This window comes from Lissotriton helveticus, chromosome 12 (assembly GCF_964261635.1).
Source record: "Lissotriton helveticus chromosome 12, aLisHel1.1, whole genome shotgun sequence".
Lineage (NCBI taxonomy): Eukaryota > Metazoa > Chordata > Amphibia > Caudata > Salamandridae > Lissotriton > Lissotriton helveticus.
The window spans coordinates 887,583,353-887,608,195 of record NC_136073.1 but is presented as its reverse complement, the minus strand read 5'-3'; the positions used below and the strand labels follow the sequence as shown (position 1 = coordinate 887,608,195).

General features: G+C 45.9%; 1 protein-coding gene across 1 annotated transcript in view; it reads right to left on the bottom strand.

The window, feature by feature from the left end:
* Positions 1-24,843, bottom strand: part of TFR2 (transferrin receptor 2) — a 168,045-nt gene that overhangs the window by 27,117 nt on the left and 116,085 nt on the right. Inside the window, exons 5-10 of the mRNA XM_078669811.1 lie at positions 17,625-17,765; positions 16,245-16,356; positions 11,444-11,566; positions 10,637-10,753; positions 10,101-10,240; positions 1,678-1,853 (exon numbers count right to left, since the gene is read on the bottom strand). Coding sequence (XP_078525937.1) covers positions 1,678-1,853; positions 10,101-10,240; positions 10,637-10,753; positions 11,444-11,566; positions 16,245-16,356; positions 17,625-17,765 — 809 coding nt within the window. The remainder of the gene's footprint in view (positions 1-1,677; positions 1,854-10,100; positions 10,241-10,636; positions 10,754-11,443; positions 11,567-16,244; positions 16,357-17,624; positions 17,766-24,843) is intronic.

The window sequence follows — 24,843 nt, the reverse complement described above, 5'->3', positions numbered from 1 at the left end:
CCCACTTACTCTTTTGTCAAATCTCCACCTTTCCTCCTCTAAAACGTTGTCGTGTATGAGTATTCCATCCACCAAACTCTAAATCAGGCCCAGAGTCTAAAGCCACTCAAGGTGGTTGAAGCCCTTTAATCATGGTGGCCATGCATTCATGCATGAATGAGGGCATTCCTATACCATGTCGACTCTCCCATGAGCAATGCGATGACAAAGTGTAGGATTGGCAAAGTCAGGGTATGCAAAATTGTTTATATTTGTTTGCAAAATTCCCCACAAATTTGGTCAAATTAAGATTTTAGAGCAAAACGTGGCTTGCCGGTATCTTGTGTGGCTTTTTTCATTCAACTGCATGCATCCTGTAAAAGATATTCCAAAAATAATGGCAGGAAAGAGGTATGAGAAAAGAAAGTCTCTTTCTGAGACATTTTCTGTGAGTCTCTCCCCCATGCAAAAATTGTGCAACCTTGAGTAACTTGTAATTTCGAGAAATTTCAAAAATTTTGAGAAATTTTACAAATGTTCCCTAATGTGACATTCTACAAATCCACAGTATATTCTCTATTAATGCCTTCAAGTGCATGCAATGCGAAATAAAACAAGTGTTGGTAAAGCTAATAGGTCTCGCCTTTGTGACCTATCGGCTTTGTCAACGGTTTTTAGCCATTCTGCACAGCATAGCTAAAGTTAAAAACAAAGGGCCGCATTTACAAGCCCATTGCGCTGCCTGTGGGTCACTTTTGCTGACGCACCAGTGGCGCGGTGTTCCTGCTCATATTTCCAGGCCACGTAAAGCCACCCTGCGTGGCTTTTTATCGCCTTGTAAATACGGGCCCCTTTCACGCATTGCGTGAAAAGGGCGTTCCATGGGTGTTGCTGTGGGTGTTCCTAAGCAACTCCATGGAACCCGACACATTTCCAGATTTTCAAAGTGTCGTGAACCTGGGAATGCGTTAGAATCCTATGCCTCCCTCCTCCAGGGTGGGCGTCACGCAACAATAAAAAAGACTTTTATTTCTCCTTGTTTTTGCCTCTTTCTATGTGTGCTGCGTTCTGCAGCATGCATAGAAAGAGGAAAATGCCATCAATGAAGCTGTTCCTTCCTGCACAAAAACAATCATCTCCGCAACGCATGCAGCCTTGCAGCATGATGCAAGGGTGCCTGCACTGGCTCATGGCAGCCAATTGTGCACCAGCGCAGGGGAAGCACATAGATGTGTTATATTGTGGTCAATACGATGCATCCCTGAGCTTTTAAAATGAAACAGCTTGGAGCAGCAAAATGGCTTGCGGTGCCGCACCATTTTGTAGTAAATGAGGCCCAAAAAGCCTCTGATGCACCCACCCTGCATTTTACCAGAGTAATTATAATTTCACCTAGTCCTAGTCACCACCCTGTATCCAGGTCAGGCCAAATAACATGCCCGCTCACTTCAAAGGCCCCAGTGGGGCTGGTGTTGCTTCTGACCCATAAAGAGTCACCCAGACCCAAACACAGACTAGGCTCCTACAAGGCAGGTGTATTGGATCCATTTGGGTCAGCCTATACTTAAACTGTCTGGATCAGTCCTGCACAGAGGACAACTCCTCTGTTGAGGGCAGAAATTGTCCATAAGAACATACCTGGGATAACCTCTTCCACACAAGTCACCATACCATCCTAGCGTCCAACTTGCGACTCACCTTTCTCAAACTTTCCTTCGATGCAGCCGAAGATGTTGTCGATCTGGACAGTGGCTTGGACGTTATTCACCGTCAGCTGTAGCTGCCTGCTGGAGTCACTAAAGCTGGCGCCCAACGGGTAGGTGGCGAAGAGGGACCCGGTCCAATCCCGTGGTGCAGAGGGGCCTGCCAACATGCTAGAACGTGAGAAGGAGAGAGGGTTAGAAGATAGGGTATCTCCCAAAAGCGATTTGCTGTTAGTGCGCTTCACAAATACACATGGACATGGCCTACTACCTCTGGGCTGGGGCTCTGCAGCCATTCAACAAGGACCTTTTAGGTTCAGTCTTCAGTTTACAATCTGAGTTGTTTTTTCCAAACATCATGTTCTGGATTCAAAGGAGCAGGGATGTGTGATCAGAGGTGAGGTTAGAGATGAGGCGAGTCTCTGTCAGTCCAACACATTGACACACAGAGACAGACAGACAAGTACGGCAGGGTAGAGAGCCTTACAGCAGTAACAGAACAGGATGTGTGCTGCCTGTTGATCTGTTAGTGTCCTTTACTCCAACATGTGGGCAAGAACTGCAAAAGGCCCAGAGCCGATCTGGAACCCTCTGAAAGCTATCATTTGAATCATAGCCCAGGAGCTGGCCTGCAAAGATGTCAACCAAACCTTCCTAGTGGGTCCTCTTTGTTTAATGTACTTTTTGTTGTAGCACAAAACCTGCTGTCCCTAGAGCAGGAGGAACATAGGTAGGCTGTAAGGTCGATAACATCATCTAGCCTGCCTCTTACCTGTCGCTGCATTCAGAGTCAGCTAGCTTGGGTGGAAAGGTATGAGAGTAGACACACATCCCATCTGTGATGCGTTAGGGACACCCAAGCCAAGGCAGAAGGTCCTGAGAGAGGAAACGCACCAAAAAATATGATGACTAGGTTCACAGCGAAGGAGTGGCCCTGAGTTGCCTGATGACAAGGATAGCAAGCTCATACCTTGCCATAGAGGAATATCTGATGGCAAGGATAGCAAGCTCATACCTTGCCATAGACGAATATCTGATGGCAAGGATAGCAAGCTCATACCTTGCCATAGAGGAATACCTGATGGCAAGGATAGCAAGCTTGCACCTTGCCATAGAGGAATACACAATAGCAAGGATAGCAAGCGTGTACCTTGCCATAGAGGAATACCCAATGGCAAGGATAGCAAGCTTGTAGCTTGCCATAGAGGAATACCCGATAGCAAGGATAGCAAGCTCGTACCTTGCCACAGAGGAATACCCGATGGCAAGGATAGCAATCTCATACCTTGCCACAGAGGAATACCCGATGGCAAGGATAGCAAGCTCATACCTTGCCACAGAGGAATACCCGATGGCAAGGATAGCAAGCTCATACCTTGCCACAGAGGAATACCCGATGGCAAGGATAGCAAGCTCGTACCTTGCCACAGAGGAATACCCGATGGCAAGGATAGCAAGCTCGTACCTTGCCACAGAGGAATACCCGATGGCAAGGATAGCAAGCTCATACCTTGCCACAGAGGAATACCCAATGGCAAGGATAGCAAGCTTGTACCTTGCCATACAGGAATACCCAATGGCAAGGATAGCAAGCTCGCACCTTGACATAGAGGGATAACTGATAGCAAGGATAGCAAGCTCGCACTTTGCCATAGAGGGATACCTGATAGCAAGGATAGCAATCTCGCACCTTACCATAGAGGAATAACCAATGGTAAGGATAGCAAGCTCATACCTTGCCATAGAGGAATATCTGATGGCAAGGATAGCAAGCTCGTACCTTGCCATAGAGGAATATCTGATGGCAAGGATAGCAAGCTCGTACCCTTGTCATAGAGGAATACCCAATGGCAAGGATAGCAAGCTTGTAGCTTGCCATAGAGGAATACCCGATAGCAAGGATAGCAAGCTCGTACCTTGCCACAGAGGAATACCCGATGGCAAGGATAGCAAGTTCATACCTTGCCACAGAGGAATACCCGATGGCAAGGATAGCAAGCTCATACCTTGCCACAGAGGAATACCCGATGGCAAGGATAGCAAGCTCATACCTTGCCACAGAGGAATACCCGATGGCAAGGATAGCAAGCTCGTACCTTGCCACAGAGGAATACCCGATGGGAAGGATAGCAAGCTCGTACCTTGCCACAGAGGAATACCCGATGGCAAGGATAGCAAGCTCATACCTTGCCACAGAGGAATACCCAATGGCAAGTATAGCAAGCTTGTACCTTGCCATACAGGAATACCCAATGGCAAGGATAGCAAGCTCGCACCTTGACATAGAGGGATACCTGATAGCAAGGATAGCAAGCTCGCACCTTGCCATAGAGGGATACCTAATAGCAAGGAGAGCAATCTCGCACCTTACCATAGAGGAATAACCAATGGTAAGGATAGCAAGCTCGTACCTTGCCATAGAGGAATATCTGATGGCAATGATAGCAAGCTCATACCTTGCCATAGAGGAATATCTGATGGCAAGGATAGCAAGCTCATACCTTGCCATAGAGGAATATCTGATGGCAAGGATAGCAAGCTCGTACCTTGCCATAGAGGAATATCTGATGGCAAGGATAGCAAGCTCGTATCCTTGTCATAGAGGAATACCGAATGGCAAGGATAGCAAGCTTGTAGCTTGCCATAGAGGAATACCCAATAGCAAGGATAGCAAACTCGTACCTTGCCACAGAGGAATACCCGATGGCAAGGATAGCAAGCTCATACCTTGCCACAGAGGAATACCCGATGGCAAGGATAGCAAGCTCATACCTTGCCACAGAGGAATACCCAATGGCAAGGATAGCAAGCTCGTACCTTGCCACAGAGGAATACCCGATGGCAAGGATAGCAAGCTCGTACCTTGCCACAGAGGAATACCCGATGGCAAGGATAGCAAGCTCATACCTTGCCACAGAGGAATACCCAATGGAAAGGGTTGCAAGCTTGTACCTTGCCATACAGGAATACCCAATGGCAAGGATAGCAAGCGCGCACCTTGCCATAGAGCGATACCTTATAGCAAGGATAGCAAGCTCGCACTTTGCCATAGAGGGATACCTGATAGCAAGGATAGCAATCTTGCACCTTACCATAGAGGAATAACCAATGGTAAGGATAGCAAGCTCGTACCTTGCCATAGAGGAATATCTGATGGCAATGATAGCAAGCTCGTACCTTGCCATAGAGGAATATCTGATGGCAAGGATAGCAAGCTCATACATTGCCATAGAGGAATATCTGATGGCAAGGATAGCAAGCTTGTACCTTGCCATAGAGGAATATCTGATGGCAAGGATAGCAAGCTCGTACCTTGACATAGAGGAATATCTGATGGCAAGGATAGCAAGCTCGTACCTTGCCATAGAGGAATATCTGATGGCAAGGATAGCAAGCTCATACCTTGCCATAGAGGAATATCTGATGGCAAGGATAGCAAGCTCATACCTTGCCATAGAGGAATGTCTGATGGCAAGGATAGCAAGCTCATACCTTGCCATAGAGGAATACCTGATGGCAAGGATAGCAAGCTCGCACCTTGCCATAGAGGAATACACAATAGCAAGGATAGCAAGCGTGTACCTTGCCATAGAGGAATACCCAATGGCAAGGATAGCAAGCTTGTAGCTTGCCATAGAGGAGTCCGATAGCAAAGATAGCAAGCTCGTACCATGCCACAGAGGAATACCCAATGGGAAGGATAGAAAGCTCGTACCTTGCCACAGAGGAATACCCGATGGCAAGGATAGCAAGCTCGTACCTTGCCACAGAGGAATACCCGATGGCAAGGATAGCAAGCTCATACTTTGCCACAGAGGAATACCCGATGGCAAGGATAGCAAGCTCATACCTTGCCACAGAGGAATACCCGATGGCAAAGATAGCACGCTCGTACCTTGCCACAGAGGAATACCCGATAGCAAAGATAGCAAGCTCATACCTTGCCACGGAGGAATACCCAATGGCAAGGATAGAAAGCTCGTACCTTGCCACAGAGGAATACCCGATGGCAAGGATAGCAAGCTCGTACCTTGCCACAGAGGAATACCCGATGGCAAGGATAGCAAGCTCATACTTTGCCACAGAGGTATACAGGATGGCAAGGATAGCAAGCTCATACCTTGCCACAGAGGAATACCCGATGGCAAGGATAGCACGCTCGTACCTTGCCACAGAGGAATACCCGATGGCAAGGATAGCAAGCTCATACCTTGCCACAGAGGAATACCCAATGGCAAGGATAGCAAGCTCAAACCTTGCCACAGAGGAATACCCACTGGCAAGGATAGCAAGCTTGTACCTTGCCATACAGGAATACCCAATGGCAAGGATAGCAAGCTCGCACCTTGCCATAGAGGGATACCTGATAGCAAGGATAGCAAGCTCGCATCTTGCCATGGAGGGATACCTGATAGCAAGGATAGCAATCTCGCACCTTACCATAGAGGAATAACCAATGGTAAGGATAGCAAGCTCGAACCTTGCCATAGAGGAATACCCGATGGCAAGTATAACAAGCTCGTACCTTACCATAGAGGAATAACCAATGGTAAGGAAAGCAAGCTCGAACCTTACCATAGAGGAATACCTGATAGCAAGGATGGCAAGCTTGTACCTTGCCATAGAGGAATTCCTGACAGCAAGGATAGCAGGCTCATACCTTGACATAGAGGAATACCTTATAACAAGGATAGCAAGCTTGTACCCTGCCATGGAGGAATATGATGGCAAGGATAACAAGCTCGTACCCTGCCATAGAGGAATACCCGATGGCAAGGATAGCAAGCTTGTACCTTGCCATTGAGGAATACCAAATGGCAAGGATAACAAGCTCATACCTTGCGATAGTGGTATGCCTGATAGCGTAGATACCAAGCTCGCACCTTGCCATAGAGGAATATTTGATGGCAAAGATAACACGCTCAAACATTGCCACAGAGGATTACCCGATGGCAAGGACATTAAGCTCGTACCTTGCCATAGAGGAATCCCCGATGGCAAGGATAACAAGCTTGCACCTTGTCATTGAGGAATACCTAATAGCAAGGATAGCAAGCTCACACCTTGCCATAGAGGAATACCCAATGGTAAGGATAGCAAGCTTGAACCTTGCCATAGAGGAATACCTGATAGCAAGGATGGCAAGCTTGTACCTTGCTATAGAGGAATTCCTGATAGCAAGGATAGCATGCTCATACCTTGACATAGAGGAATTCCTTATAACAAGGATAGAAAGCTCGTACCCTGCCATAGAGGAATATGATAGCAAGGATAACAAGCTCGTACCCTATCATAGAGGAATACCCGATGTTCAACGATAGCAAGCTTGTACCTTGCCATAGAGGAATACCCGATAGCAAGGATAGCAAGCTCATACCTTGCCACAGAGGAATACCTGATGGCAAGGATAGCAAGCTCGTACCTTGCCACAGAGGAATACCCAATGACAAGGATAGCAAGCTTGTACCTTGCCATACAGGAATACTCAATGGCAAGGATAGCAAGCTTGCACCTTGCCATAGAGGGATACCTGATAGCAAGGATAGCAAGCTCGCATCTTGCCATAGAGGGATACCTGATAGCAAGGATAGCAATCTCGCACCTTACCATAGAGGAATAACCAATTGTAAGGATAGCAAGCTCGAACCTTGCCATAGAGGAATACCCGATGGCAAGTATAGCAAGCTCGTACCTTACCATAGAGGAATAACCAATGGTAAGGAAAGCAAGCTCGAACCTTACCATAGAGGAATACCCGATGTTCAACGATAGCAAGCTTGTACCTTGCCATAGAGGAATACCCGATAGCAAGGATAGCAAGCTCATACCTTGCCACAGAGGAATACCCGATGACAAGGATAGCAAGCTTGTACCTTGCCATACAGGAATACTCAATGGCAAGGATAGTAAGCTCGCACCTTGCCATAGAGGGATACCTGATAGCAAGGATAGCAAGCTCGCACCTTGCCATAGAGGGATACCTGATAGCAAGGATAGCAAGCTTGCACCTTACCATAGAGGGATACCTGATAGCAAGGATAGCAAGCTTGTACCTTGCCACAAAGGAATACCCGATGGCAAGGATAGCAAGCTTGTACCTTGCCATACAGGAATACCCAATGGCAAGGATAGTAAGCTTACACCTTGCCATAGAGGGATACCTGATAGCAAGGATAGAAAGCTCACACCTTGCCATAGAAGGATACCTGATAGCAAGGATAGCAAGCTCGCACCTTGCCATAGAGGGATACCTAATAGCATGGATAGCAATCTCGCACCTTGCCATACCCGATGGCAAGGATAGCAAGCTCATACCTTGCCAAAGAGGAATACCCGATGGTAAGGATAGCAAGCTCGTACCTTGCCATAGAGGAATACCTGATGGCAAGGATAGCAAGCTCGCACCTTGCCATAGAGGGATACCTGATGGCAAGGATAGCAAGCTCGTACCTTGCCATAGAGAAATACCTGATGGCAAGGATAGCAAGCTCGCACCTTGCCATAGAGGGATACCTGATAGCAAGGATAGCAAGCTCGTACCTTGCCATAGAGGAATACCCCATGGTATGGATAGCAAGCTCGTACCTTATCATAGAGGAATAACCAATGGTAAGGAAAGCAAGCTCGAACCTTGCCATAGAGGAATACCTGATAGCAAGGATGGCAAGCTTGTACCTTGCCATAGAGGAATTCCTGACAGCAAGGATAGCAGGCTCATACCTTGACATAGAGGAATACCTTATAACAAGGATAGCAAGCTTGTACCCTGCCATACAGGAATACTCAATGGCAAGGATAGTAAGCTTGCACCTTGCCATAGAGGGATACCTGATAGCAAGGATAGCAAGCTCGTACCTTGCCATAGAGGGATACCTGATAGCAAGGATAGCAAGCTTGCACCTTACCATAGAGGGATACCTGATAGCAAGGATAGCAAGCTTGTACCTTGCCACAGAGGAATACCCGATGGCAAGGATAGCAAGCATGTACCTTGCCATACAGGAATACCCAATGGCAAGGATAGTAAGCTTGCACCTTGCCATAGAGGGATACCTGATAGCAAGGATAGCAAGCTCGCACTTTGCCATTGAGGGATACCTGATAGCAAGGATAGCAATCTCGCACCTTGCCATAGAGGAATACCTGATAGCAAGCTCGCACCTTGCCATCGAGGGATACCTGATAGCAAGGTTAGCAATCTCGCACCTTGCCATAGAGGAGTACCCGATGGCAAGGATAGTAAGCTCATACCTTAACAAAGAGGAAAACCCGATGGTAAGGATAGCAAGCTCGCACCTTGCCATAGAGGAATACCTGATGGCAAGGATAGCAAGCTCGTACCTTGCCATAGAGGGATACCTGATAGCAAGCTCGCACCTTGCCATCGAGGGATACCTGATAGCAAGGTTAGCAATCTCGCACCTTGCCATAGAGGAGTACCCGATGGCAAGGATAGTAAGCTCATACCTTAACAAAGAGGAAAACCCGATGGTAAGGATAGCAAGCTCGCACCTTGCCATAGAGGAATACCTGATGGCAAGGATAGCAAGCTCGTACCTTGCCATAGAGGGATACCTGATAGCAAGAATAGCAATCTCGCACCTTGCCATAGAGGAGTACCCGATGGCAAGGATAGCAAGCTCATACCTTACCAAAGAGGAATACCCGATGGTAAGGATAGCAAGCTTGTACCTTGCCATAGAGGAATACCTGATGGCAAGGATAGCAAGCTCGTACCTTGCCATAGAAGGATACCTGATAGCAAGGATAGCAAGCTTGCACCTTGCCATCGAGGGATACCTGATAGCAAGGATAGCAATGTCGCACCTTGCCATAGAGGAGTACCCAATGGCAAGGATAGCAAGCTCATACCTTACCAAAGAGGAATACCCGATGGTAAGGATAGCAAGCTCGCACCTTGCCATAGAGGAATACCTGATGGCAAGGATAGCAAGCTTGTACCTTGCCATAGAGTGATACCTCATAGCAAGGATAGCAAGCTCGTACCTTGCCATAGAGGAATACTCCATGGTATGGATAGCAAGCTCATACCTTGCCATAGAGAAATACCAGATGGCACAGATTGCATGCTCCCACATTGCCATAGAAGAATACTTACTGGCACAGATAGCAAGCATTCTCCTTGCCATAGAAGAACAGTCGATGGCATGGATAGCAAGTTTGTGTCTTGCCATAGAGAAATAGTAAATGGCACAGATAGCAAGCTCATGCCTTGCCATGGGAGAATACCTAATGGTACAGATGGCACGCTCACGCCTCGCTGTGGAACACCAATGACACGGACAGCAAGCTCATGCCTTGCCATGGGGGAATACCTAATGGTACAGATGGCACACTCGCGCCTTGCCGTAGTGGAACACCAATGACATGGATAGCATGGTTGGACCATGTTCTTACTTCAGCAACGTGCGTGCGGCGTTGGCGCTGATAGGCTGAGCGGGTATCTTCGGGAGGCCAGAGGATTCGATTGGGGGAAACTGGGTGTGATTAAATGACGGGAAGCCGGGGGTGTAGGGGTCTCCTGTCCCCATGTGGACCTGCAGATAAAGGACAGAATCAAGAAATGCACTCATCAGGAAGTACGAATCTTACAGATCCTGGAAGACTAATGGATCCCATGCCAACCAGTGCAACCGAAGCAAACAATCCACTCATTGCCGTCCGTCCCTCTATCCATTACTCCATCCCACTCTTTATATCTCCCGCTGTCCCGTAGTGCAACCGTCCCTCAATTCAGCCACCCCTTGCTTCACCCCTCCATCCATCAATTACTCCATCCCTGTTTTGTCTAGGAGAGTGAGAGTGTGTGGTAGCTGCCCAGTTTTATGTACTTGGTGCAATCTTGTTTTCAATGTTGACCCTTATTCAATAGTCATTGATGGATCCCCCATAGAATATGTACTTTGGTGGAGTTTCCTTTTTCGGGTACTTACATGTCCATAGAGGGCAACGTCCGGGGGCAGCCTCTGACTCCCCTGGTCCGTAGCCAGGTCGGCAGGGTCCGGGTATATCAGTACCCCTACAGCACCAGCTTCCTCAGCATTGGCAACCTGCAGATGAGAGGGCAACAGAAAGAGTGGGTCAGAGGGTGCAAGTCGGAAAAGGTTACACGAGGAGTCCCACAGCTCTCCACTCTGCCCATGTTCCTGATCTGTGCACTTAGGGCGTGATTCACAAAAGTAACTTACACTTTTGAGTATTTTACACCTTTGGTTTACTACTTTTGGTTATTCACAACATTTTTGCATAATTTTAGTCCAAAAGTATAACTTCCATGAGTCTCATCTCTGCCCTGGTGTCTCATCTCTTCTTATGCGCCTCATTTCTGCACTAGTGTCTCATCTCTGCTTTGGTGTCTTACCTCTTTCCATGTGCCTCGTCTCTCTCTATCCTCATCGCTTACCATGTGTCTCATCTCTTCCCATAGGTCTTTTTTTTCTGCTCAGGCGTCTCATATCTTTCTCACTGTATCACTCCTGCTCATGTCTCATTTCTATCCAATTGTCTTACTCCTGCCCCTGTGTCTCGTCTCCATTCCACTGTCTCATTTCTGCTCCTGCCTCTTATCCTTGTGTTTCACCACCAGCCCCTGTCTCACCTCCATCCCACGGTCTCATTTCTGCCACTGCGTCTCATTCCTGTACCGCTGTCTCACTCCTGCTCCTTTGTCTCATCTCTATCTTGCAGTGTGATCTTGGGTCTCATCTCGGAAGGATGAAGATCGGCCCCACACATCTTACCTTTTCCGCAAAGCTGATCTTGCCCGCCCGGACGATGACCAGCTGGTTCTCGGGCCTCGCGTTCAGCGTCTTCAGCTGCAGGAAATCCTCTTTGCGGCCATAGTTGGCGTAGACCAGCCCACCCTGGTGAGAGAGTGACGGGTCAGAGGCAGGGCTGACAGAGAGTGAGCAAGCCCCGCATCGGCCCTCCACCACAGCACCGCACCACTGCACCCTGCCCTCAACCACAGCACCACACCCTGCCCTCCACCACAGCACCGCACCATGCCCTCCGCCAACAGCACCGCACCAGTGCCCTCCACCAACAGCACTACACCACTGCCCTCCACCAACAGTTCCCCACCCGGCCCTCCACCACAGCACCACACCCCTGCCCTTTCTATGCAGGGACCCCGGGGGCTCTGTGCCAGCTGTCATTCCATGGGAACCCAGAGGGGCACACAAGAACATGGACTTCTATTGGAATTCTATTGGAATTCTCAAGGGCATATTATCAAGCCCATTATTGCCGCTTTAGCAGCAGTTTTCTGCCGCTAAACCGGCGATCATTTTTAACGCCGTTCTTGATTATATGCCCCTTAGTATTTGCTAAAACGTTCACTAAATTTTGCATAATTTTAACCAGCCTTGTGGTAAGCTGTGCCACATGAGACTAACTGCAAGTCTCTTTGAGACCGTGCATTCGCTGTCTAGGTATGATATGAAAAAGGGGTTAAAACCCAGAAACTATGAAACTGTGGTTCGCTTATTCATGTAGTTATCCTAGTCACTTAAAGGGAAGTGACAGTCAATCACCAAACTATAGTTTAAACCATAAAATGGGCATTGAATAAACAAGGTTCTCAAAGAAGCCTCAAAACACATATACTGATTAAATCAGATTGAATCTGACACGGTGTAAGCCAAGCGGGGGAGCAAATCAACCACACACACAAAAGTCCAAAAGGGTTAAAAACCCAGAAACTTGAAAACAATGGTTCCCTTGACTATGTGGTTAAATGGAAAACCTGACTAGATTTCCCATCACTTAAAGAGACGTGACAGTTACTCACCAAACGTTAATGTAAATATATTAGAGCAGTGGGAATAGACTTACAGGAAAAACTCAATACATTGATGTGAACGAAAAATCTTAAAAATTGCTTTTGGAGTTGAGTGAATCAACAGAGCTAGCTCCTTGCAGTGTAAAGAGATAATGAATCGTGGCAGAGAAGTCCCGTTAGAGATATGGGATGCTGCCACCAAGCTCAGGTTCAGCGTGCACATTGGTCAACCCTCTGGGGTGTCATTCTTAGATGGTGGCCAGTAGGAGGCAGTCTAGGCAATGTACAATTACAAGTATTCCTAGCGCAGTGACTGACATTAGCATACTATTAAAAAAAAACTGTTACAAAATAATCGGAGCGGGCTGCGGGTAAGATAAAAGACACATTGTCTCCCTGTAAAGCCAGGCGCGAAGATAGAGATCGGCATAGTAATGAAAAACTATAGTTCGATCATAAAATGAAAGGAGCGGGCTGCAGGTATGATTTCTCATGGAAGACACATTGTAACCCTGTCGAGTCAAGTGGGAAAGCTGACATTGGCAAAATAAAGAAAAACTAAAGTCTAATCACAGAGTAAACTGAGCGGGCTGCAGGTATGGTTATTCATTTAAGATAGATTGTATCCCTCTAGAGCGGTGTGCAATGACTGTGGCTATATATAAAGACAGACTGATCGCTCCATTTGACATTAGACCTCAGTCTTTGAATGCACAGCAAATGTGACGAGTTAAGAACAAGAATTACAGACCGGTTTACAGCAACGGAGCTCAGAGCGAGTGAAAAAACAAGTGCGCGTGTAAAGTGCTCTTCAACAAAGAAAAAAGTAGATCCTAAAACAGATGCTAAAATGGAAGCAGTGGATGGATAGTAGTAATTGGTCTCGGGGAGGGCTAAACACAGGAAGAGGCATGACACATGCATGCTCTGGACAAATGGGGAGAAAGAACATGAGAGCGATGATGGAGACAGCAAATAGGATGCCTATGGGCAGGCTGATGCTCATATAGTGAATGCAACATGTCTCATAGAGACATGTTGCTTTAACTATGTGGGCTTCATATGCGCTGTTTAAGCCAAGACCTAAAAATATCTGATGCAGATATCAAGAATAGAAAAGGATATATACACTATGGCTATGACATTATTACAACTACGTACGTAATGCATTGCACAGACATCTTAATATGTAAATTCAAAAACCCTTTCTCCATCCAATTTATAATTAAATCATAAGCAAAAGATGCAAATGTCACCACTAAATCGTCATTAAAACTCATCCGGGAAGCATCAGAGCATATTTCCAACATTCAGTAGAACGATTCAGCAGGGGAAGTCCCTTTTAAATTGAGAAATTATGACAAATAATGCCAGTGGAGAAGAATAGTTGAAAAGAACTGGTGTCCACAACCAGCCTTATGCTTAGTATACTATCCTTGAATTTAGGTTTTACTTTCTTTGTATTTTATACCAGAGTTTGTCTCTTTCCGCAAGCACGCTGTTTTCTTTTTGGAAAGGGGTTATTGTTCAGTTGATAGTTGGCTTGTTTAAACACTCCACTCACAGTTGTTCTGCACATACTTTGGAACGTGGCTTTGGCAGGCCCACCTGCGACAGGAACTTGGGAGGTTTAGTGTTGGCATTTCACCTACATTGAAAGGACTAAACTAGACCAAAGACTGGGGCGCCCCCAGCGGGGCCTTCCTTTAAAGTGTATGGGACAATGGACCATCTTCCAACACTTCCTGCCATATGTGCATATTTTTATCTCCATTTCAAACCATAGAGTTGGTTTTATTTTCTCTGATGCCACCTTTTTCTGTTTCACATTGTTTATATATACATTTAACATCCCCCTATTGTCACTGTTACCCAAAATAATGATGAAATCCTTTTCAAGTTCAGAGCGTCACAGGAGAAGTGCCCCATGTCATGCGTAACACACTAGGCCGGTCCTTACCTTTAACTCAAGAGCACTTTGTAGGCTTAGATTTTAGCAATGTTAAAAGCAAATCTATAAGTCGTTCTACAGACATCTCCCGGCTCTGCAACAGAGGTGCTGGTTTGTTGGCTCTCAAGAAGCCTGACCAGTCTTCCCTGCAACATGGGAGACTGTAATCCCCCTCTAGCAGACCTGAACTTCATCCCTGTGAACCGCGTCTGTCCGCCATTGCCAAGACCTGTTGACTCTCCTCACAGAAGATCTTCAAGCACCAAGAAGCCCCAGCCTCAAGCATCGTACAGCTCCAAGAACGATGTTCTTCCTTGCCTGAATCCTCTGAATCGTGCTCCTTCATCTCCTGCGTGCTGCAGAGTCTTCCCTGGTACTCCCTGTGTTTGCTGCCGGAGGGCTCTTGAGAGGGCTCCAATTATTTCTTCTGGCTCCGCTGCGTGCAGAGGGTGATCCTGACTTATCCTTGCTGGGTTAGTCCCACAGACCCTGCTGGTCTGCCACCAAGCTTCTTTTTCTGCAAACCGACTGTTGTGGTTGCCAAGGCTAGTTGGTGGTCCTGCCGGCCACTGACCCTCCTGCAATCTTCAACCGTCATGGTAAAGCTCTTGGACGACTCCCCCATCATTGCCTGGGCTCCACAGCTGCTTCTGCAACACCATTGTGCTACAGCAAGCACCGTCGGAAAAGGGGTGGCATTTAACTCTTGCACCTCCTGCCCACCTCAGGGTGATTTGGACTCTGTCCCCTCTGCTTTCAGGTACTCCTTGTCCAGATTCCATGTTTGGGTTCCGCCGTCCTAGTCTATGAGTCGCTGTAGCTACCATACTTCCAAGATTCTCCATTGGCCTCAAAGGTCGGTTCACCACTTCGTACCTATGCACCTAGGATCCCTGGTGTAGGTATCCTGGTTCCCTGGGTATCCACAGGTGGGGTGGCTCTCCAACCTTCCCTGATCCAATTGGTGTCCTCGGGGTCCTTTGAGAAGGGTCCTGAAACAAGAAAATACCCACACGACTTACCCTGCGTTATCCTATAGATGTTTGATCTGGTTTAACTACCCTGAACCCGGGCACCTTGGGGTCCCTAGCTACTCACCTTGGGTGGTTCCATGCTTTCCCTGGGCTTCTTCATCCTATGGTATCAGTCTAGTTTTGGTATTTACTTCAGATACCACTTTCTTAGTATATGGTTCACCCCCCAATAGGGACCCATGTGTTTTTCTAAGCTACTTACCTGTTTTTGAAGTATTTCTTGTGTGTATTTCTGGGTAAGAGATATACCAAGTTAGTTCTAGGCTTGTGATAATAGATTACCAAAGTATTTTTATAAACACTTGTGTGGCCATTTCCTGTGTGAAGGCTTGCTGACTGGCTGTTGTGGTAAATGCACCCGCTTTACACCATCATGGATAAGCCTTAGCTGCTCCCCACAGGGACACCTTGAGAGCGTTGGTTTTCAGGGACCTAAATATCTCACTAAGGGTTGCCTGGACTCAGTGCCTCACCATAGGTGGACGCTATATACTGAACCAGCCTCCTACAGTCGCCTCATCTCAGTGGCAGACGTCCACACATAAGTATGGATCTTTATGTACATGGGGCCTTATTTATGAAGGCCTTGCGCCGCCGGTGCGTCACTTTTAACATGGAAAAAAGTGACGCATCGGTGGCGCAAGGCCTTCATAAATAAAGCCCATAGTATATAATAAGATGCGCAGAGTGTCCTAGCAGGCAGACAGCAGCATTCTGATTGGTTGTTAGTGGCACAGATGGCGTAGGGGCCCGCCCCTCTGTACCATCCTTACCGTGACTGTTCCGGCTGCACTGTAAGGGCTGTACACTTCCGGGTCTTCAAGTCTCACTTGCTCCAGGATGTCCCCGCTGCCGTTCACAAACTGGAGGCTGTTCGGGTTCCTTCTGCACAAAACAAGGGGCAGGGTTGCGGCAATGAGTGAATTATGACAGATGAAGGTCAGAGAAGATGTATTCACCTGAAAACCAACAGGGCAGTCAACCCCCCCACTCCTTGCAAAAACTAATGGGAAGCATGGCCCCCAAATCATGAAACAAAGAGAAACTGTAGGTATGGTCATTTTATTACTAATACAGCCTATTGCTGGTGAAAATGTACATCATGGACTCTGCTCGGACCTGATTCTGTGGCGAGTCTTCATTACTGGACTGCAGGTCTAGGGCAATGTATGGATTTTACAGCAGGTTTCATCGGACTGGGGAGTGGGAGTGGTTCTTGTTTTGTAAAAGGGGGAGATGGTTCTGGACCTCTGCAAAGCTTAGAAGTCCCTCTTGGAGCCATCAAGGTATACAAATTGGGAGCATCACTCCCAGGACAATGTTCTCTCTTCAGCAGGTTGACACGCAGCTTCACGGCACCATGCCAATGCATTGACATGAAACCAAGAGCCGAACATCACCTGTTGAGTGACGCGTGCAAATCAGAACCATAGAGAGGAGCACACATGTCCTTTCCTGGAAGTGAAAGTCCAATGGGCCAAATATAGGGGGCCTTATTTATGAAAAGTGACGCATCACTGCGTGAAAACAGCGATGCGTCACTTTTCACTGCGCTCTCCCTGCGACACCAATGATGCGTCATATTTACAGTATGACGCATCATGTCGCAAGGAGTTACAGATACGTCAGTATTTCTGACGTATCTGTAAGCGCAAAAGTCACGCATTGCTGGAGTGTGTCACAAAAGTGACGCAACTCCAGCAATGCGTCCTTTCACATGGGGAAAGCCCCATGTGAAAGGGCTTGCGTCAGTCTTATGCCTGCTGTGAGGCAGGCACAAGATATTGACGCACCAGCGTCCTAAAAGTGACGCAGTGAAATCTCATAGATTTCACTGCATCACTATTATGAGGCTTTTTGCGGGTGAACGCCCCCTTTGCATACATTATACCTGGCGCAGGTAAAATGTAGCGCAGGGGTTTACAAAGTGACGCATCTGCTTAGATGCGTCACTTTGTAAATAGTGCGCAAGACGACACATGTTTTACGCCGCCGATGCGTCACAAAAAGTGACGCATCGGAAGCGCAAAACACACGCACGGCCTCATAAATGAGGCCCAGGGAGTATAAGCAAATTTGTCAATGACCAGCATGAACATGCACTCTTTCAGCCAATCCCCAGCAAAGAAACCCCATTGATATGAATTTCTTACTTATCAGGGAACTGGAGCCCCACGTAGTGGGTGTCGGCCCAGATGTGGTCCAGTTTGTACTGCTTGAAGTCCTCCAGGATATCGAGGGCCAGCTCCTTGATCTCGTCCGAGCCGGACGGGTGGCTCTTCCTGCTCACCCACCTACAGCGACACATTGAAGGGGGAAAATAGAAAAGAATGAAAGGCTACACCTTGGCGAGCCCAACTCATACCTGTGTGTGAAGCGCAAGTGTTAGGTTTGAATGCAGCGGACGCCACTCTGCCTCTCATCCTTCAGGGTTGATAACAGGGGTACCATTGAGTTAGGTAATATGATCAATAAGTATTAAAGTGCAAGAGACTGCTCAGTTTGTGCTGTTTCTTGTGAATAGTTTCCATTACTATTGTTATTACGTCTGTTACTGGTATTATTATTCTTAGCGTTACTACCAACATCATTATCAGTATGTACTACTATTAATATGAACAATATTCCTAATATTATAATTTCTATTATTGTTATCCCTATTATTATTGTTTTTGTTATTAGTATCCCTATTATTAATGTTTTTATTATTATCCCTATTAAGACTATTCCTACTATAATTATTATCCCTATTAAGACTATTCCTACTATATTTATTATCCCTATTAAAGACTATTCCTAGTATGTTTATTATCCCTATTAATATTAATATTATTCTTAATATTATTATCATTATCCTTATTATCATCTCTATAATTATCATTATTATCTTCCCCATTATTATTATCCATATTATCAAGACTATTCTATTATTATAATGACCCCTATTATCAGTATTCCTATTATGAATAGAAGTTATATTATTATTAGCATGATTCCTAATATTATTATCATAACTCTTAATATTATTAGCACTATTTACTGTTACTTTGACTTTCCTTAGCATTAACATCAGCATCATTAGGATTATTCGCCTTATCAGCTTTTGATCATTATTATCAGCATTATTATTGCTTTAATATTACTTTCTTTAGCATTACTATCAATATTGTTTTGCTACTATTATTGTCTGCATTGTTTTTGTTATTTCTATTGCTTTAGTTTCATTTATTAAGTTATTCAGATAAACAAACCCATAGCACCAAAATCACTCAACGGTCCATGAGAGAATTATAATGAGTTAGATAAGTAACAGGAAATACATAGGTAAATCCCTGAAAGCAATGAAAAGGGATGTATCCGTTTAGCAAACACACACAGTTACAACTTTAAAATGATTTTGTTTATGATTAAACCATGGAAGCAATCTATATCCCTTCCCTCTCTGCACACTACTCTCGAGGATTGGTCCAGAGTCGGATCCAGACCAGGGGCCTGAGCACTCGAAATGCCTAACTCCCTTGCAGCATCAAGATGGGAGAGATTTGTGGAAGAGACACAAAAGAATTTAAAAATGTGTTTTTAAATAGTGGACAGACATTTTACTTCACAGCGACCCCACATTTCTGCCGTCTAAAAGGCAACGGAGATGGCACAGTTACCAACCTCATGGTCGCGGGACGGTAAACCAACAAAGGTTGCAATTAGAGTGTTTATAAATCAATTTAATCTATTTGGACCATGCACCGGACAGGGCAAGCCAGAGACATAAATGATCAAAGTCCCTAAACTGTGCCAAGGCTTTTCCATTCAGGGTAAATTTTTTCTCAGATGCTGTTTCCGCCTGACAGCCAATACGTAGGACTCTTGAATGTTAGGAATGAGTATTGAGTTAGTACAGAATTTTTCAAGGTGGGCCTATCCAATGTCTGCGTGAGTGCATAAGATCATATCATTGGCATACAGTAAAAGGGGGAAACAACCATTTCAACGCAGTCATTACAACGCATGCTCTTGCAACGCATTATAAGGTAAGTAATGAAAAATAGTAATTTTTATCCCTACACTATCCAGCACTTACCCTATTGTTGCACTGACTGGAGTGGAAATAGTAATTTTTACCCCTACACTATCCAACACTTACCCTACTGTTGCACTCACTAGAGTAGGAAGAGTATTTTTTACCCCTAGACTATCCAACACCTACACTACTGTTGCCCTAAAAGTATTATGCGTTGTAATGATATGCGTTGTAATGGTATGCGCTGTAATGGAATGCTTTGTAATGGAATGCTTATAAGTGTAGTTTCAAAAAAGCGTTGTGATGGCATGCATTGTAAAATCATTTGTTGTAATGGATGTTGCAATGTAAAAACTGCGTTGTAAAGGCATGCGTTGTAAAAGTTTGTATTGTAACGTGTCCTATTCAGTAAAAGGGGAACCTGCTCAAGTCTTAAATTCATGTACATCACAATTTATCACTTTTAAAATAGCCCGCGAATGAGGAAGGATCAAGTAATCATTTGCCAATTTCTGGAGTCTCTGGAGAGCCAATCTACCAAACAATTCTCCAAGGCAATCTAGAAAAGATATGGGCTGTTAATTTTCAGGCTCTGAGACTTTACTTGTTTATATGGAAACTATTTCTGCTCGCCACAATTACCCGGGACAATTTCTGACCTAATAATCACGCTGGCCATTGTTAGTGCATAACGTGACCAAAAGTCAAGATCACTTTCATAAAGGTTCCCTCAAACTTTATCTGGGCCTGCAGGTTTTCTCCCACTTCAGAGTGGCCAGGGCTCTTTTGACTTCTGAATGAGGTTAATATCTGCAACAATTAGTCAAGCATACTCATGGAATTATATAATATCTTAAAGCATGTCACCAGAAACGGGATAGTTTACATTTAGACATACCGTCCTATTACCCCAATCCTTTAGCCTCCAGAATCTCTGTCTATCTTGTTCTTGCAATGCTTGTTGTAAATCATCCCAGTTATAAACAGGGATCCTTTTCAGTTATCCGAGACTTACAGTTTAGAAGTAGCTCTCTAAATCTTTTTATATCACACAATTTGATCTTTCGAATGGGCTACCCATCAGATCCACTTCTCCTCCTGGTGACACCATTAATGACATTCTTCCTACGTCTCAATGGAGCGCATTTAGTAAAACCATGCCTCGCCGCCTGCCTGATGAATTTATGTTGCGGTGGACTGTCTGCTTATAGCAGATTCAGCTGGAAGCCTAGAGCAGAAGTAATGAACTCTGATGTCACCAAAAGAAAATTTAGTATCCCAGTCTAGGTCATGATACTGGTAGTTTGGGCAATATTAAATAAGAAGTGGTCTTTAATATTATTTCCAGAGACCATTCGATGGGGGGCAGACAGTTGCCTTGTCGAATTAATTGATGCGGTGTCCAACATTGTCCGGAAATATCGAAAAAAAGAAATAGCTTGATCTGGAAGTACTGGACACATTAATCTTCTATTAATTAAGCAGAACAAGAACACTATGGGGTATATTACCAACAACTAGCAATATTTATCGCTAAATGAGCTTAGCAAGTTTTTTTTATCGCCAAGCATCGCCGGATATTACCTCAGAGATTACGTGCTATTAGCAACGTTTATCTCTAAAGCGATAAAATATCCGGCGATAGCGGTGAAATGCGTGAATATTGCTGAGAATACAGCGATATTCACACATTAACGCCAATAGGGGCTTAGCCATAATATCTACCTTCCATTGGATATAATGGCTAAGAACTGGTCTGAGCAGGCGTTAGCTTTTGGAGATATTCGCGCTTAGCGCGAATATTTCCATCGATACACCTGCGTTGATAAAAGGTGATAGCAATGTTAGCGACAGTTTTTAGTCGCTAACAGGTTGGGTACGCCCACTTTGGATGTCATTAGCGATAAATATCGCTGACATGCAAAGCGGGCCCCAAACCGCTCGCTATCACCTAAAAGCTGTCGCTAACTGATGTTAGCGACAGCTTGCTTATAGGGTGATGAAATTATCGCCGCTTAGTTAAAGCGGCGATAATTTCATTTCGCCTGCCTTGATAATATGCCCCCTATGTCTTTAGACTCTGGAGACAATACACCATTGTAAGAAAGCATGACGTGACTGAACCCTGAAGAAGTCCCGTGAAAGGACGAAACGTGTTGGCTACACCGTGAAAAATAAAAAGAATAAAGTATTATTAAAAAACTCAAAACATGTCTCCATGAAATTTCTTGTATCTTACCATTTGAGAAAAATGGTCCTTAAATTCATCTGTACTTGGAAATAAGTGTGTGCTGATCTTCTTGCAATTAAGAAGTGACCTTTGTAGCTCCATTTCTATAGTCTACTCACTGCTCTGGCTCACTGATCGAGGTAAGTTAAACAAAACAAGAAGAGGGTTTTGGTCACTTGTGACCCTCAAGAATAACTTGTAATTCCTAATAATTGAGGAGTATACAATGCTCATCGGGACGTCATCAATCAGGGTTTCCCTGGGTATACAGCAGCTAGACTTTGCTGAGATGTCTGATGGGAATTGCCAATTGACTTTACACATCAATAAACTGTTCAATTAGAAATACATTGTATCAATTAGTGGAATCTTGGAAGGAACTAGCAGCAAAGCAACAATCTCCATCACCCAGTAGGTCTCCATGACGACATCGAACCCTTGGTCAACTGGGTCTGGGTTGCAATATCGTAGGTTGAAATCCCCTGCCCTGGAAGGATGACATGAGTAATATTATTGAAAATGCGGGGTGCGCTTGCCAGCAGTTCTGGTTTATTATGATCCTTCAGGATCCGATGAGATATATCATAGATATGGACCTCGATCTTCTGTATCCAAGATCAAGCTGCCTGGACGTCACAAGTTTCTAATGGGAGAGGGAGAAACTCCTTCTTAAGATCAAAAGAAATCCATATCAGTAAAGCAACTGATGGGCCGCCTCTTGGGTTCTGAACAGCCGATATGAAACATTACGTTTTTAGTACTACTGTCATCATCGCTTTTACTACTTTCTTATTTAATATATCGATGCTGTCCAAGGCGAATGGTCCCCCTCTGCTCCTTCATGGTAAGATTGAGGATGGATTGAGTAATAGACAGGGAAGATGCCGGATGATGGAGCCTGCTGTGTAGTGGAGGCTGCCGGGTGGTGGAGGCTACAGGGTGGTGGAGGCTGCCGGGTGGTGGAATGGTGGAGGCTGCCGGGTGGTGGAGGCTGCTGGGTGGTGGAGGCTGCCGGGTGGTAGAGGCTGTCGGGTGGTGGAGGCTGCCGGGTGGTGAATACTGCTGCTGCGCCAGTCTAGACACAAATAGTGTAGCACACAAGTCTTCTTTATACTTAAAAGTACCTATCTGCACACGAAAGTGGAACTTCCAAGAGATTCCGGGGACCAAAACCAAATCTGGCTATTTATGGGAGAAGGAACCCTAAGGTGCAGGCTTCCAGCCCCCTAGGATCCAAAGAGGAGAGTGAGCCACAGGCTTGGATATCATTCAGAGTAGGAGGCATAGAAGCCCCCGCGAGGACAGTCGGGTGCTTCCCCGTCTTGAAGTGAATAGAAGGGGCTTCAGCAGTCAGGGAGAAACATCTCATGAGCTTCCTTTGAGAGTCAATATTTAAGGCTGGATCAGAAATGTCATTTAGGTGTGCACACACACAAAGCTGAAGACAGAAAGCGGAAGCAAGAGGTGGGCCACACGTATATTTACCCCTGCTTTCTTTGCCTAGCATTCTGGGACCTGTGGTTGTTGGCTTTTAGCTTTGCATTATGAACCTTTTCGTCTGATTATCTCATAATGGCATTTATGGACCTGTTCAAGTTTTTTCTAGATAACTTGTTTGCATATGTTTAGATGCATTCATTATAATGTAGACAGAATTCTGTCTAACAGGGCTCTTGCAACGTTGTGCCACCCGTTGCCCTGTGATGCGCAATGGTGGTGTGGCGGTGCCCCTTCATACTCCGTTGAACCCGGCTGGTGCCCATAGATAAAAAAACTCAGCATCCCTGTGTTGATCCAGAGTATATCCAGGCGTCGAGGTGACAGGCTCTGTATCCCTGTGCCAATCCCCCACACCCATGCATTTCTAGAGGTGATAGGCTCTGTATCCCTGTTCCAATCCTCAGGATACATCCATTACTGAAGGTGATAGGCTCTTTATCTCACCGCCATTTCCCTGCACCCATGCATTTCTAGAGGTGAAGGGCTGAGTATCCCTGTGCCAGTCGTCAGGACCCATGCATTTCTAGGGGTGAAAGTCTCTGTATTCCTCCTCCAAACCGTAGCAACCAAGCATTTCTAAAGGTGACAGGCTGTGTATCCCTCTGCCAAAACTCCTGTTTCCCTCCGGCCCTATATGTGACAGGCTCTGTATGCCAGCGACAGTTCATGCACCAACTCATACCCAAAGGTAATAGAATTTGTAATCCTGTGCAAGTACCATAAAGCCATTCAGCCATAGAGGTGACAGGTTCTATATCCCTGTGCCAATCCCAAGCCACTGTACATTTCTATAGGTGACAGGCTCTGCATCCCTCTGCCAATCCCAAGCCCCCATACTTTTCTACAGGTGACAGGCTCTGCATCCCTCTGCCAATCCCAAGCCCCTGTAATTTTCTATAGGTGACAGGCTCTGCATCCCTCTGCCAATCCCAAGCGCCTGTAATTTTCTATAGGTGACAGGCTCTGCATCCCTCTGCCAATCCCAAGGCCCCATACTTTTCCATAGGTGACAGGCTCTGCATCACTCTGCCAATTCCAAGCCCCTGTAATTTTCTATAGGTGACAGGCTCTGCATCCCTCTGCCAATCCCAAGTACCCATTCATTTCTAGAGCTGACAGACTCTGCATCCCTCTGCCAATCCCCAGCCCCCATTCATTTCTAGAGCTGACAGGCTCTGCATCCCTCTGCCAATCCCAAGTACCCATTCATTTCTAGAGCTGAAGGGCTCTGCATCACTCTGCCAATCCTCAGCCCCCATTCATTTCTAGAGCTGAAGGGCTCTGAATCACTCTGCCAATCCCCAGCCGCCATTCATTTCTAGAGGTGAAGGGCTCTGCATCACTCTGCCAATCCCAAGTACCCATTCATTTCTAGAGCTGAAGGGCTCTGCATCACTCTGCCAATCCCCAGCCCCCATTCATTTCTAGAGCTGACAGGCTCCTCATCCCTCTGCCAATCCCCAGCCCCCATTCATTTCTAGAGCTGAAGGGCTCTGCATCACTCTGCCAATCCCCAGCCCCCATTCATTTCTAGAGCTGAAGGGCTCTGCATCACTCTGCCAATCCCAAGTACCCATTCATTTCTAGAGCTGAAGGGCTCTGCATCACTCTGCCAATCCCCAGC